Below are 13,970 nucleotides of genomic sequence, written 5' to 3'. Positions count from 1 at the left end.
TTTTTTTTCTTCTTCTGCAAACCAGGTCTTTTCTCACGAATTTTTTCGTCTAGTCTGGTTACAAGATCGGAATAATATTCCCCAGTTATTGTTTTACCCTATTCAAGATAATTAATAAACAAAATTCCTTTAGCATCTCAAAACACCGATACCATGACCTTTCCTTCTAATGGAACCGACTGTCTTCTTTGGCACTGAACAACTAGCTTGTCCACTGCTTTGACTGCTATTTGTATTCTGGTGTGTAATGGTGAATCCAAGTCTCATCCATACTAATAAATCGACGCACAAAATATCAGTTTTATTCTTCTTAAAACGCTCCAAGCACTGTTCAGAGATTTTCATGCGAGTACGTTTTTGATCTGCTGTGAGCAAGCATGGCATCCATCTTGCGCAAAGCTTTTTTATTTGCAATTCTTCATGCAAAATATATCCTACACGTTCTTTTGAAATGGCTAGTCTCACGAATTTCACTCGCCGGTCATCCAATACCATATCGTGCACTTTGTCACGATATGGTATTGGAATTGTAAAAATTCACAAAGAATTTTTACAACCGCATGATACTCAATTTTATCCCTTTCAAGGGATACAGACAATGCTTCAGCTTCAGACAGCCGTATCAAACAAACTACTTAATAGAATGACTTGCAATTTCACATGGATGCTTATGCCAGATGTACCAACTTAGAAAAAAAAAAAAAAAATATATCTCGCAGATAGTGTCGCCTTCTATGTTCGAGGCCGAGTACTTTTCAGACCACCCTCAACATCCTAGCTGCGAAGATACTTCATGCGTACTATTTTGCTTAGATATGGCATTTTGCTTTCTTATCAATGTATATCCCAAATTATACTGGTATCGAACACTATTTCTCAAGAACTGCAAATTCAGACGTATCAGCTTGTGGCAATTTGTATAACTGACGATTTCGGGTAGAAAGATGGTACACATTCAAATTTTCGATTTGCATGCAACAAGATGAAAGGCTGTGCTGAGCGAATTGTTTCTGAATCAAGCTATTTTCATGAAGGAATAAAGTTGCAAACTTTGATGTCTTGTAATATCTCCAAGACATCACTAGATGATTTCAAGTTGGGAAGAATTATCGGAAAGGTTGAAGGTCACAGAATTACTGATATTGCCAGAGTTTGGAATCTCACACAGCATTGTATCCAGGCTTTGAGCAGCATTTCAAACCAATGGAATGTGTTTCAGATGTTTCTAAACAGATCGCTCTAGCATGGAGCATGAAGACAGATTTATGGTTATAACAGCAAAACATATCGACACACCACTGCAGATCAGCTGCATTCAAGCAGGTTTATAGTCTGCATCCCTTTATCTACATCTTGGAGAACGTTTTCGTTGTTGTATCCAAAAAAAAAATTTGGACAAGACCCCAATTGGCTAATGTACTCTTTACAGACAAGTAGTTTTGTCTTCCATCCGAATCTAGATGTGATCTTTCGTGAAAGTGGTATTGTTATCATCGCGTCAATGATAACAATACCAAATTCTCTAAAGGGATAGATACAGTGGTGCTAGGGTCAAGGCATGGCCAGGGGTTATGCTTAATGGATGCAATGAACTACAAGTACTGAAAAAAAATGGGGCCTATGATTGGTGAACAATACTGCAACGAAGTTCTTCAAGCTTATGTTCGATTATTCCATGGTAGGCAAAGAAATCATTTTTATGGATGACACACATCCACGAGCAGTGGAAATACTTCTGGAGACCAAGGACATTAGTAAATTGTCCATGATTTTAAACCATGGTTCATTCCTAGGCAAACTAGAAATTTTTTTTTTTTCATGTGAAGTGTTTTTCACTATTTAAATTATATCTATATCATGAAACAACTAAGCCAAAGATGGATTAGTAATACCTATCCATACCAATCCACAAAGACGATTTTAAATCAATTAATATTATTAAATAAATTATTTTAATATCTTTATATATATTACTGAAAATCATGATGCTCCTAAAAGGTTGACAATATGACTGAAAAGACTAAGCTATTTTTGGCTACTGAGCAAGCAGATTGTTTTTTAAAAACTAGGATCAAAACAAGTTGATTTAAGAAGGTTAAAAAAGATTTTTAATTTACATATGTGTCTTGAAGGCAAGAATAGTGAAAACTTGATAGGAACTGAGATTGTATGCAATTTAATGTCATGGGCATAGAAAATAGATTAAGATAAACAAATTTTAAAGTCACTGATGAAAATCTTAAAATAAAAAGATAAATGTGTAAACTTTGGATTTCGAAAGAACAGAGTATAAAAATATTATATATAGACCAGGCCAGCAACAGACATAGGCGTTGACCATTTCATTATGTCAAAACATCCTTAGATGAATAAAGCAGAAATTGTGAGCCAGCCGTGTGGCTTTTTTTGTACAAAATGTTCGAAGCTGGTTTCCTGCTTTACTTGTCTGACATGCTAACGTAATGAAAGTGGCCAACTCATCATGTTTGTTGCTGGCTTGATGTATATATATATATATATATATATATATATATATATATATATAATAGGTTTTTTTCATTCTCAGTTCTTTCGAAATCCAAAATTTACAAATTCATTTTTTTAGTTTTAACTTGTCAGTGGTTTTAAAATTCTTATATATTTTCTACACTTGTCACTATCTTGTACTCACCATTCTTACTTCAAGACACAAACCTGTTTAGCTAAGTGGAAGTGGCACACTTTTATCGTATCCTCTGTGCAAGGTCTCCTGAAGACAGATTTAAAATTCATCTAGTCACTGACTGTTGGAACTTTTTCTAAGCCATTTTTCAACAAGCTCCAGAGTTAGTTGATCTCAGTCATGGGCAAATTGGTTTTTCGTCCTGTAAACTCAAGAAAATCAACCACAGAACTTCAGACAGTAACGTAACATGTTAGGGTTATACCCAGAGTTGGCAGCATTTGTTTGCCATCTCTTCATTGGTTGCTGCTTATAATTACTGAGTCATGGGCCAGCTATCCCTGATTGGCTATTGGAGGAGTCTGAACTGGCCACTCAAGTCTTCGTCCTGAAAAAAATGTTAATTTTCTCTTGGTTTGAGTTAAGTGTAGTATAAAAATTAACTTACGTTTGATTAAAATGTGCAATATTTTACTATTCAAAAGGGTTATAGATGACTTACTATTTCAAAGTAGCAAAACATTTGTCTCAAACAATGCTATTCAAGAAATAGCAACTAGTAAAGTGTTTACCATTACAACTTGTGATCGCTGAAAGTACTCTATGGCAAAAATTGACTGTATCCTATTATGCAAAATATGGAAATATTCTATCCTCCATTATAAAACTAACTTATTTTAGTTAAATGAAGAATTAACCTGTGAGCTGTTTATTTAAATGACATCAGATTATTAAACACCCATTTTAAAAGAGTAACTTCACCACACATCTCATTAATACAGAATTAATTTTATTCCTTTAGAATATTTAAACATTTTTGTGACATTTGTACAGATGCCAGATATCAAGGAAAGCCTTCTTAAATTTAGAAAAATTATGCCTCTTAAGCACCATAATTGGGCAGCTTCTTGAGATAAAAAAATAGATTTCTTCATCTGAAAGAACAATCAAACATTCGGGCCATACATACCACCTAAGGTCTCCATCAAAAATTTGGTCTTAGATATAAATAAGCACTTCACATATTTAGGTACTTAAAGTCAATAAGATTTATTTAGAGTGGCTGAATGAAGAGGAAACAGAATAAGTTTAAATGCAAATTGCTGTTGATCTAATTATGTGATACTGATAGGACATTTACACAAATTTAAAATGCAAATGAAATCTGTTGAGATTTCAACACATATTTTTCTAAAACAAAAATGATAAAAGTAGTAACATTTTATATATATATACAAATCAAAGGTAAGGATTCCAAGGCATTCTGCAGTATACAAGAGAACAAAATCACACAAACAGCTACAAATCATCATCATCTTCATCAGGAAGCAGCGTATTCTGGGCTTCCTAAGGGGGGGGAAAATATACATATATCAAAAGACTATTTTAGAATTGATTTGGGAGGAAGTCTTCCTATACAAGAGAAACACTTGCAATTATTAAAAACATTAAGTACTTCATATGAGCAATAAATTTTCATTTTCTTGCAACAAAGTACCACTTTATTAGCAAATAAATTTGCTGTTATCAGTTACAATCTCATCCTTCTCCCTTCTTGCACGTAGGACAGCTAACACCCATCAAACTACGTCAAACCCTAGAGCTGTGGTTCCCAACCTTTTCCCAACTTGTGTACCCCCTTTTAAACCCATTTCTATAAATTGTACCCCTTGTTTTTAAAATAACTGTTTTTAAATACTGACACTTTTGTTCAGTGCCTATCTTAATGTAAAATAGTGGAAATGAGATTTTTCCACCATTACTGATTATTTTTCGTGTACCCCTGAACGGCCTAGCACGTATCCCTGGTTGGGAACCGATGTACTATAGGAACCTTGGACCTCCCCATTTAGTGAAAATGGTAAAGTTGACTGAAGGAAGCCATGCCATGCCTAAGTCTGTGTGTGTGTGTGAGGGAGGGAAAGTTACCTTCAAACACTGGACAGAATATCAGGTACTGTATGAGAAAGTTATTTCAGAGATTTTCACTTTTAGAGTGCGATCTGCTGACAAGATAACTAATTGTTCTTCTTGTAAAAAAAATTCCCAACTCAATGTGTTAATTACACTCAGAACTGTGTCATGTGACTTCTTTCAACAACGGAATACTTGTAACTAGTTCGCAGAACACAGGTTAATAACCACTGCTCTAATTCCTCGACTATATAGTCTTCCAAAAATTCACAAGGAGAACATCCTGCTTCATCAAATAGTCAATAGTATCGATTCTCTGACTTACCAGCTTTCTAAATATCTTGCTTCTTCTCTAAAATGTTTCAACGGGAAATCTACATCCTTAGTGCAAAACAGATTTAGTATCCAATCTCAAATATAATACAATCAAAGACAGATATCATGACCAGCTTTGACGTACTCTCATTGTTTACAAATGTTCCTATGGAAGAAGTACTTTTTCTTTTAAAAAACAAAGTATCTAAGATCATGGCCTTATTGACACATAGTGTCAACTCTGGTCTCGCTATGGGGAAACCCTTTATCCCCAGTTCTTGCCAACATTTAACTGGAGGATTTCGAAGAAAAGGCCATTTCATCCTTTCCTTTAAAACCTTAAAGTGTGGAAACGCTATATTGATGACATCTTTCTAATTTGGGAACATGGCCTTGATATCTGCCGGAACTTTCAAGAATACCTAAATAATATACATCCTAACATTAGGTTTACAGCTGAATTGGAAGAAAAAAAAATTGGAAGAAGGCTCTTTCTTTTTAAGGTGTAAAACTGTCCTGTTTAAATGAGAAATTCAAACTCACTATTTTCAGGAGACCGACCCATACAGACAGATTTCTCTAAGCTGATTCTCACCACCACCCTCCGCATTTGGCATTATATCTACTCTTGGACACCGAGCTTGCTTACTTCATTCGGATGAACAGGATCTTTGCAAAGAACTCAATCATCTTCAAAGCACATTTCAATCAAACCTGCTATTCAAAGAAAATTATCAACAAACTCCTTTTCAACCCTCCCCCATGCTGTAATGAAGATACTACAGTTCCTAAAAGCAGTATTTCTATTCCATAGATCAGCTCTATTTCTCCAAAATTAGCAAAAATCTTTGGAAAACTTAACATTTGGACCTTCTTCACAACGCTGCTTAAACTACGCTTCCTTCTCAGTCGACCAAAGACTAATCATAACGGTCTCAAATATTGCAGAATTTATTAAATTTTCTGCAATTGTGGCAAACCTTACTTTATCCAAAGTAAGGTTTGCCTGATGGAAAAATCAATCGACCTCTGTATCGAAGAACACAAAAGAGACATCAACTACAAAAGAACTCGCGCCAGCGCTTTATCCAGCCATGTCGGGTTTTCAGCTAATTCAAACGAGGAGGGTCTCCCACATCCAGTACTATGGGAAAAGCCTAACAATCTATACCTTGTTATGAGATAGAAAGAAAAATTTTGGAGTCAAAAGAAATAATCCTGAACCCTGTTCATATCAATAGTAATTAAAGCTACAACTTATCAGATCGCAACAGCTCTGCCATTCAGTATTGGCGTGCGCGAGTTCCTGGCTGCACGCATGTGCCTAATAATACAGTTGGAGATTGTAATCATCATCAAACTCCTGACATGTACCCTTAAGGGGTGTACAGGATATGATAGTACTACATGAAAAATTTACATCATTACTAACTTCCTATCTACAATTTTCCTCCAAATCAGTCTGTTACTTGTCAAGACTCCAACATTATCAGATCTTATATTTCTATCGTCTAAGGCACTTTGTACCTTATCAATCCACCTATATCATGGTCTTCCTCTGGGTCGTTTTCCTGCCAACCTGGCAGAGAACACTTGTTTTGCCAATCTTTCCTCTCCCATTCTATTTAAGTGAACATACCACTTGAGATTAGCTCTGCTAATGCTTACTTCAATACTTCAAGGATATCTTTTTCTCCTGTTTACATGTCACCTTTATTATCTCTAACTCCTTTTACAACACTCTTTCCTCCATTTCTAAGCTTCTTCAACAACCTCCAGAATATCTTATCACCTTTTTCTTGTAGAAAAAGGTCCTCCCATGACTTTTGTTTAGCTAGTTTTACACAGTGTTTAGCTTTCTTACATTTGTCTCTGTATTCTCTAAGAGCAAAAGCCGACTTATTTGCCAGGAACTTTTGATATGCTTTTTTCTTTTCCTTCACTGCCTCTTTAACTTCCTGTGTCCACCATGGAGTTCTGATTTTTCTATCCTTGCAGACAACCTCACCACATGCCTCTCTGGCTGAATTAATCAGGATTTTCTTCAAGGTTTGATTCTCGTTCTCAAACTCTCATTTTTTCTTCAATAATCTTTGTGTATTTTACTCTACAGTTCACATCTGACAGCTGCTCAACTTTAATTTGCTTTAAAACTTTCATACATGTTAATAGAAAGGGGGATGGAAAATCCCTTTATGTTTATTAATAGCCGGGTACAAAACTCAGATCGAAATCCATCGTGATCCATAGAGTTTCATGCCGAAAAAAAAAACTATCGGAAGGCCCAAGTAATAACATGTTAACAGCCTCGTGGGGTGGGGGGGTTCCAACCCATTTATACCTGTTCTCCTAGCGGCACTTTTTCTAAGTTCTTTTCTCCGCCCCCCCTACTTGTTTTTACTTCACCGACCAATTAGGGTGGCATCTTTCTGCCAAACGTCCTTTGATCGGCGAGCCCGTAACAATGTCTCAATCCGGGAATCGGCCCTGAGCGATAGTCTGTTGTTTTCCTTTGCTAGCCTCTAATTTAATCCCCTTTCCAAAAATTTTCTATGAACTTACTTAATCTCTAGCCTCTCACATACCATCTCTTATGACTAATCCCTTTTCTGTCTTATTTATTTAACTTCTCATTTAATTCATATCACAATATTAATATATTCTTTCTTTTGTTAGTTAGTTTTACAAAAACCTTTATTTTATTTTTTTTATATTTTATTGGATGCAAGAATCTTTCTTTTTCTTTTAATTAATTCAACTATTATTTTTTTATGCAGGGTTTTTAATTTATTTTATTTATTCTTCATGTTACACCATGATAGCTGAGAATTCTATATTCTCAAGATATCAGGTGTAACACTATTAACATGTTCGCCGGTAAAATAGCCTTTTGGCTTATTAAATTAGTTTCATACATGTTATTCTTTTCAATATGAAATTCAATTTTATCCTGCTAAATAGTGATTGCTTCCAATTTCAAATCCTCTGTATACTCTGGTGTCCTACACCATGGAGAAAACATCACTATCAACAATAACATAGTCAATGAGACTTTTCTTATTCCTTGTCTCTTCTCTCCATTTGAATTTGTGCATATTTTTATGTTGGAACATGGTGTTAGTAATAACCAATCCATGTCCTGAGCAGAAATCCAACAGGTATTTGCCATTATTATTAGCTTTGCTCTTTTCTCCAAATTTTCCCAATATATTTTTGTATGTCTGACAATCATTTCCTACTCTGCTATTTAGATCCCCAACAAGGACCAATTTTTCCTTTTTCATTGTGTCAGTTGCTTTTTCTAAAGCATCAAAAAATTCCTCCACTTCTACCTTAGTAGAATCTTCTGTGGGCCCATAGGCACAAATAAGTCTCATTGTCCAGTTCCCCATTCTCATATTTGCCCACATCACTCTACTTGAGACTGCCTGCCATTCAAGAAGATTAGCCTCATATTTTGTGTTGAATACTATGGCTACTCCTTTTCCTTGATTGTCATCTTCTGAATATAACATTTTGTATTTATTGCTCAGAAAGATCTCACCAGTTTGTCTTTTTTGTTTCAGTCACCCCTATTATGTCGATCTGGTACTTATCTGAATACAATTTGGTCAACTAAATCCCAAATTGGCAGCCCATCCTCGTTCGTTCAGTATCTAGGTAGCTACCCAACAGGGTGCACCACGAGAAGGTGAGGATTGGACATTAGGTCAGAAGCTCTGGTCAGTTCTCTGCATTCCTTTAAAGGCTATGTGGAAGTCTCCTCTCAGTTATACAGCTTTGACCCTTAATACCCCCAGTTGGAGATTGTTCTTCTTTTTAAACTCATCTAGGCTTTAGTCTCTATCGTGTTTTTTGCCGAGTTTTTTTTTGTAATACTAATCAGATCCAGTTACTCGACAGTTTCTTACTGGAATTCCTATGTTTTTTAGCACTATGAAGAAGCCTATGTAAGACTAAACTAGTTGAGTAATTAAAACCTTTTATGTTAATCTCTGTATTTAGTCATTTAATACTTTTAACATGTTCCCAAACCAAGTAAATAGAATAAATTTAAGATCACATCCAATGTTTTGATTTGTTTGCATGTAGCAATCATGTCTTGTTTGATTAAAACAACACTTGAGTAAAGGATGGATTGGCTATGTCACTGTCAAACTAAGGATAGTTCCCCATAACTATCCTTAAGTTAGTAATAGTCAACTCTTGCTATCAATAGAAACAATGTTATAACAGACTCATTCTCCTTAACCTAGCTGAAAAGCTTCCACTGAAGCTGTATAGACACAATGTTATTATAAAAAAATATTCATTATAACAGTCTTTTTATCCATAAGTTTTAGTGAATAGGACAAGCCATTAAAATATTCAAGCATACTAAATCTATATTTTGTTTGCAATACTTGCAAATGCTTAAACATGCTACACATGTTTAAGCATGAGGAGCTCGCAGCGATAAAAATTGCAGCATAGGTCACAGTATATCTGAGAGATACATTCATTATTAGTATGTGCTAAAATGCAAAAAGAAAAAAGACTGCAAATATAATACATGATGGTACAAATTAAGTGGATATTGAATCCAACATTATTTCATAGCCGGATATAGAAACTACAAGAGTTTCAGTGGATGCCAGCATAATCAACCTTATGGGAAACTCATAGTAAAAGGTGGAGTAAGCTCCAGATCACTTTCCTTAGCATTTTCAATAACGTAAAGCACATCTCCTAGAGGAGATGTACGATAAATAAGCCCTTGGCTCTCTATTTCAATAATAGATGATGGTTTATTTATTTATTTTCAGTTACAATCTAGAAAGTATTGAACAAAAAAAAAAAAAAAAACCATACTATACTGACATCTGAAGTTTCGGTATATCTCTCAGATATACAATTTACTGTCAAATATCACAAACCTTTATATAACATGTGTTAAACCAAACTGAGCAAAAAACAGTGCGGAATATCACTCGTAACATATGAATGCACAGCTACTCATGACCTCCAAGCTACACACTGAATTGTATAAGAATATTTATATTAAACATTTTGCATATATCTGTCAGATCAACTGCAAGTCCCCGAGGGTTAAGCGTGTGAAACTAAAAAAAAAAAGGTATCGTGCATACCTTGTTCAAGATGTCAGATTATGGCTAATGATCAACCACTATGGCATACTATCTAGTCAGATCAATTGTACTCAAATCATAAGTGCTAAATGATTAAAGACTTATACCAAAAGGTTAACAACCTGAACTCAGCATTTGCAATAATGCTATATAAGTGGGAGAAAATGGGCAAAAAGAATTCAATTTTGAACAGGATAAACAATAAGACACTGCAAAGAAAAATATGTACATAAATGTAATAATCTATGTCAGGCAACTTATCATTGCAGAAAAGCGAGAATAAAAGCAAGAAGTAAACATCAGAGACAACTATAAAATTTAAAACAAAAACATTAATTCAACCAAAGATGCAAGTGACGAAGCTATCTATAAGGAAGAAAAACTTCATGGTGAAATCAAGGAGCTAGTCCTGGAAGAGAATAAATATTAAAAGTTTCTGGTAAGTCAGCCAGCATATGTCCTAAGAGAATGCCAAGAAACATTTCACACAGAGAATCAGTGTGAAGAATACAAAAGATAAATATTATGAAAGTGGCAAAATGTTCTAGACTATTCAAAAATCTTTGGAAGTAAGGAGAGTGGGCCAAAGAAATTCTAGTGATAAACATATAAAAGCTAGATATTTTAAAATGTCTGAAGTAATTACAGCCATCTGTTGTAATGAGCATGGAAATGATGAGATGGCAGCCATGATTTTATTTACGCATATTCTATACAAATACTGGTAATTATGCAAACATTCTTAATTGCTCAGGTATTTCAAGAAATACCCGAATTTTTGGGATAGATGAAAATGAAAGAGTAACAGCATTTATGACCACCTGCATTGGAATAGACCGGTTTATACCTAACCTTGTCTTTGGGGATCATCCCATTACTACCTGCCTCTCCAGCCCTCCTTCCTCACTCTCTTCAAACACTGCCATGATTGTAAAATCAGTTAAAAACAAACCCTTCAGTCAGAAACATGTCTACTAAAAGAAATCACCTCTGTTTGCAAAAAAATCAAAATATTCATTAGTTAGAAATGTGGTGCAAAAAATGTTGAATTGTAAAAAGTGTTTTGTCCTCTTCAACAATACTGAAAGTGTGGAAGAATAAAGATGTTTAGGTATCAACACTGGAAAACATAAAATAAAAAAAAGCTAAATAATTTTGACATTGTCAACATTGTCAGTTTTTAATTACAGAGAAATACATTTAATTTAATATTAAGTATACTATAGTGTACCATTCTGTATAAAGCTAGTGTGATAGTATTCCATATATTAAATGAGTATCATCAAAGGCATTATACACTGAAACAAAAGAAATATACATACTTTCATATCATTTTCAAGCTTTGCTTGCCATTCTGGATCCATAGTTACTTCTGGTGGTGCAAGAGCTGGCATTGCCACAAATTCTAAATTTGGATCACCAATAAGTTTTCTTGCTAACCAAAGGAAAGGCTTCTCAAAATTGTAGTTGCTTTTAGCACTGATATCATAATACTGGAAAACAAAATGAAAAATCGATTAATAAATAAAATAGCATTCATAATTCTTTTCTTTCATATCTTTAAATGTATCCTTTGATGTTAAATAAATAGAATGTCAAAGGTTTATAGTCAAAACTGTACTTGATAAAAAATTAAAACCAATGTTTAATGCTTCCAGTACTTCATTTTGATCACAGACATCTTCAGGGAATACAAGTTGTAAATGCGAGCATGCGTGTGTGCACACACCCAACACAAAACTAAGCGAAACTCAGGACACAGGTTTGGAGTCCAAACTAGGCAGGATATTCTCTATTAGCTAGTCCAAATCCTGGGTTATAACACAGGATTCTTAAGAATTAAAATGTCTCTTATTTCTGAAAATTTAGTGCATCATTATTTCTTCAGATTATGAGTGGTTTTTAAGGACAGCTACAGATTCCTAGTCTTTCACTTCATTTTTCCCATTTGATTCAGTTTGTGTGTGCCTAAAGTATGATCAGTCAGACATGACTGACCAGTCATAATTAGAAATGTAATTATGTTTTTCCATACAGATGGTGGCAGATCATCTGGTCTCTCCATAGAAAGCCAAATTACAGGAACAAGAACAGAGAGAAAGGAGTTTATCCATAGAGAAATGAACAAGGGTAGCATGTTTCAAATCAGAAGGCAGTGCACACACAGACTGCATTTTAAAATCCTGGCTTTTTAGCCATGCACTGGTATGGCTATAGCATCACTATCATCTTTCTGAAGAGAAAGCAGCAGACTGGAGGAAGGATTAAGTATTTAGTTGATTCTGTAGCATAGGAACATGTAACATGTATGGTGGCATTTGGCTGTAGGAGAATGCCTCACTGGATCAATGACTGTTAGGTCGATGGCATTTTATAATACCATACTGCGAGGGGTGGAAAGTGTGAATATATATATCTATCTCCTCCCCTCACCATTATAAAACCTAACCAAAAGAGCCAAAAATCTGTTCCACTTAGATTCTGGCACCTCTCACCCCCACTTTCCAAAAAGATGTATGAACACCAAATTTTGGATCTTTCGTAGTTCAGAAACATGTTATAAAAATAGATCATTCCCTATTTCCAGGGGAATGATTGATTATGCACTAATAGCAAAATTTCATTTTGCACTACTTACAACAGTTTTCACAAAATCATACAGAAATGGTTAACATAATATTCAGCCTGCAGTATTAGTATCAGTCCAAAATGAATATCTATTAACAACAGTAAAGTGACACTCATTAACATATGTCCACAGAATCTGTTCAGCCAGCATTCAAAGATTCTGCATCAAATATGTCCCTTTTTGTACACCACCTAAAAGATGTAAGCATCATTCCAAGGTTTGTGATCAGGCTCAAGCAGAAAGATCTGATCTTGTTTGTAATCTTGACAAAATTAAATGAAAAAGATATTATGTGCAAGAAACAACGTTAAGATCAAATTCTGTCAGCACTGAAGGTCACAGGTTATCCTACTTCCAGGTGAGAATAGCAAGATATTGAATATTTGAGGTTTGTCAAACAAAGAGCAATAGTGTCACGTTATTGATAAAACCCTTAAAAGGAAGTCAGTGAGAAAGGTTATGTACAGGAGAAAAGAGCAGGCAAAAGTATACAAGTTAATCAACAAGAGGAGATGAAGCCATCAAAGAATAACGTTGAGCAAATCATATGAGAGGATAGCAAGCAACCCAAGTGGAAAGGGAAGAATACATATTAGCTTGGTGAGTTGGCCTTCGTTCTAGATCCAATCAAACATGAAAATGTAAGGAAGTGGCCAAATGAGTTCAGCCAAAACTTTTCAGGTGTCCAAATGGTGGTGTGATGAAGATGGTGGATTTAAAGGGCAAGTTAGCTGATGCTATCTTTTTTTTTTTTCAATGAATTAAGAGGTTTTATGTGTTCAGTAGATGCCAGACAAGTAGAGAACACTGAAAAGATTGTACAGGATAGATGTTAATTCTGAGTACAGCTCCAGAATACCATAGGAGCTGCATTATCTTTGGATGATTAAGACAGTACCACTTGAGCAAGCAGGTGGTGACAGGAAAAGACAGAAGCTACCACCAAATGGATCAGAAGACAAGATTCCTGCATATGACTTTCAATGTGAAATCTGGATATTTTCATGTCCCTAGAAGCTATATGCTGCATAGACCATAAAGAGGAATTTTGTTCTTCAGTCACACAGTTTCGTGAATTTTCTTCTTGGACTGCCTCTGGCATACATGTTAGAAAAAAAAAAGATTGAGATGGTCAGAAAAGTCGCATGAGGCTGAAAGCTATTTCAATCAGAATTATTCTAATATTCTGGTGGATAGATCGACAATGTGGTATGTCACAGCTAATAGTAAATCTCGGGATCCCTTTTTGCCTCTCAGTGGATTTGGCAGAAGGAAAGCCACTTTGAGCCACACAAAAACAAAAACAGGTGTAATTAAAAAC

The 13,970-nt window shown here is 35.0% G+C and overlaps 1 protein-coding gene across 2 annotated transcripts in view; it reads right to left on the bottom strand.

Moving 5' to 3' along the window:
• Positions 1-3,435: 3,435 nt before the first annotated feature.
• LOC150108864 (GTP-binding nuclear protein Ran) overlaps positions 3,436-13,970 on the bottom strand; it is an 87,295-nt gene continuing 76,760 nt past the window's right edge. For both annotated transcript variants that reach the window (XM_090403859.1, XM_090403850.1), the window contains exons 6-7: positions 11,343-11,513; positions 3,436-4,009 (exon numbers count right to left, since the gene is read on the bottom strand). In XM_090403859.1, the coding sequence (XP_090259985.1) occupies positions 3,962-4,009; positions 11,343-11,513 (219 nt within the window). In that variant the 3' untranslated portion in view covers positions 3,436-3,961. The remainder of the gene's footprint in view (positions 4,010-11,342; positions 11,514-13,970) is intronic.

This window comes from Typopeltis vanoorti, chromosome 2 (genome assembly GCF_054136105.1).
Source record: "Typopeltis vanoorti isolate ZY-2024b chromosome 2, IOZ_Tvanoo_1.0, whole genome shotgun sequence".
Lineage (NCBI taxonomy): Eukaryota > Metazoa > Arthropoda > Arachnida > Uropygi > Thelyphonidae > Typopeltis > Typopeltis vanoorti.
This window is presented reverse-complemented; position numbering and strand designations above follow the sequence as displayed.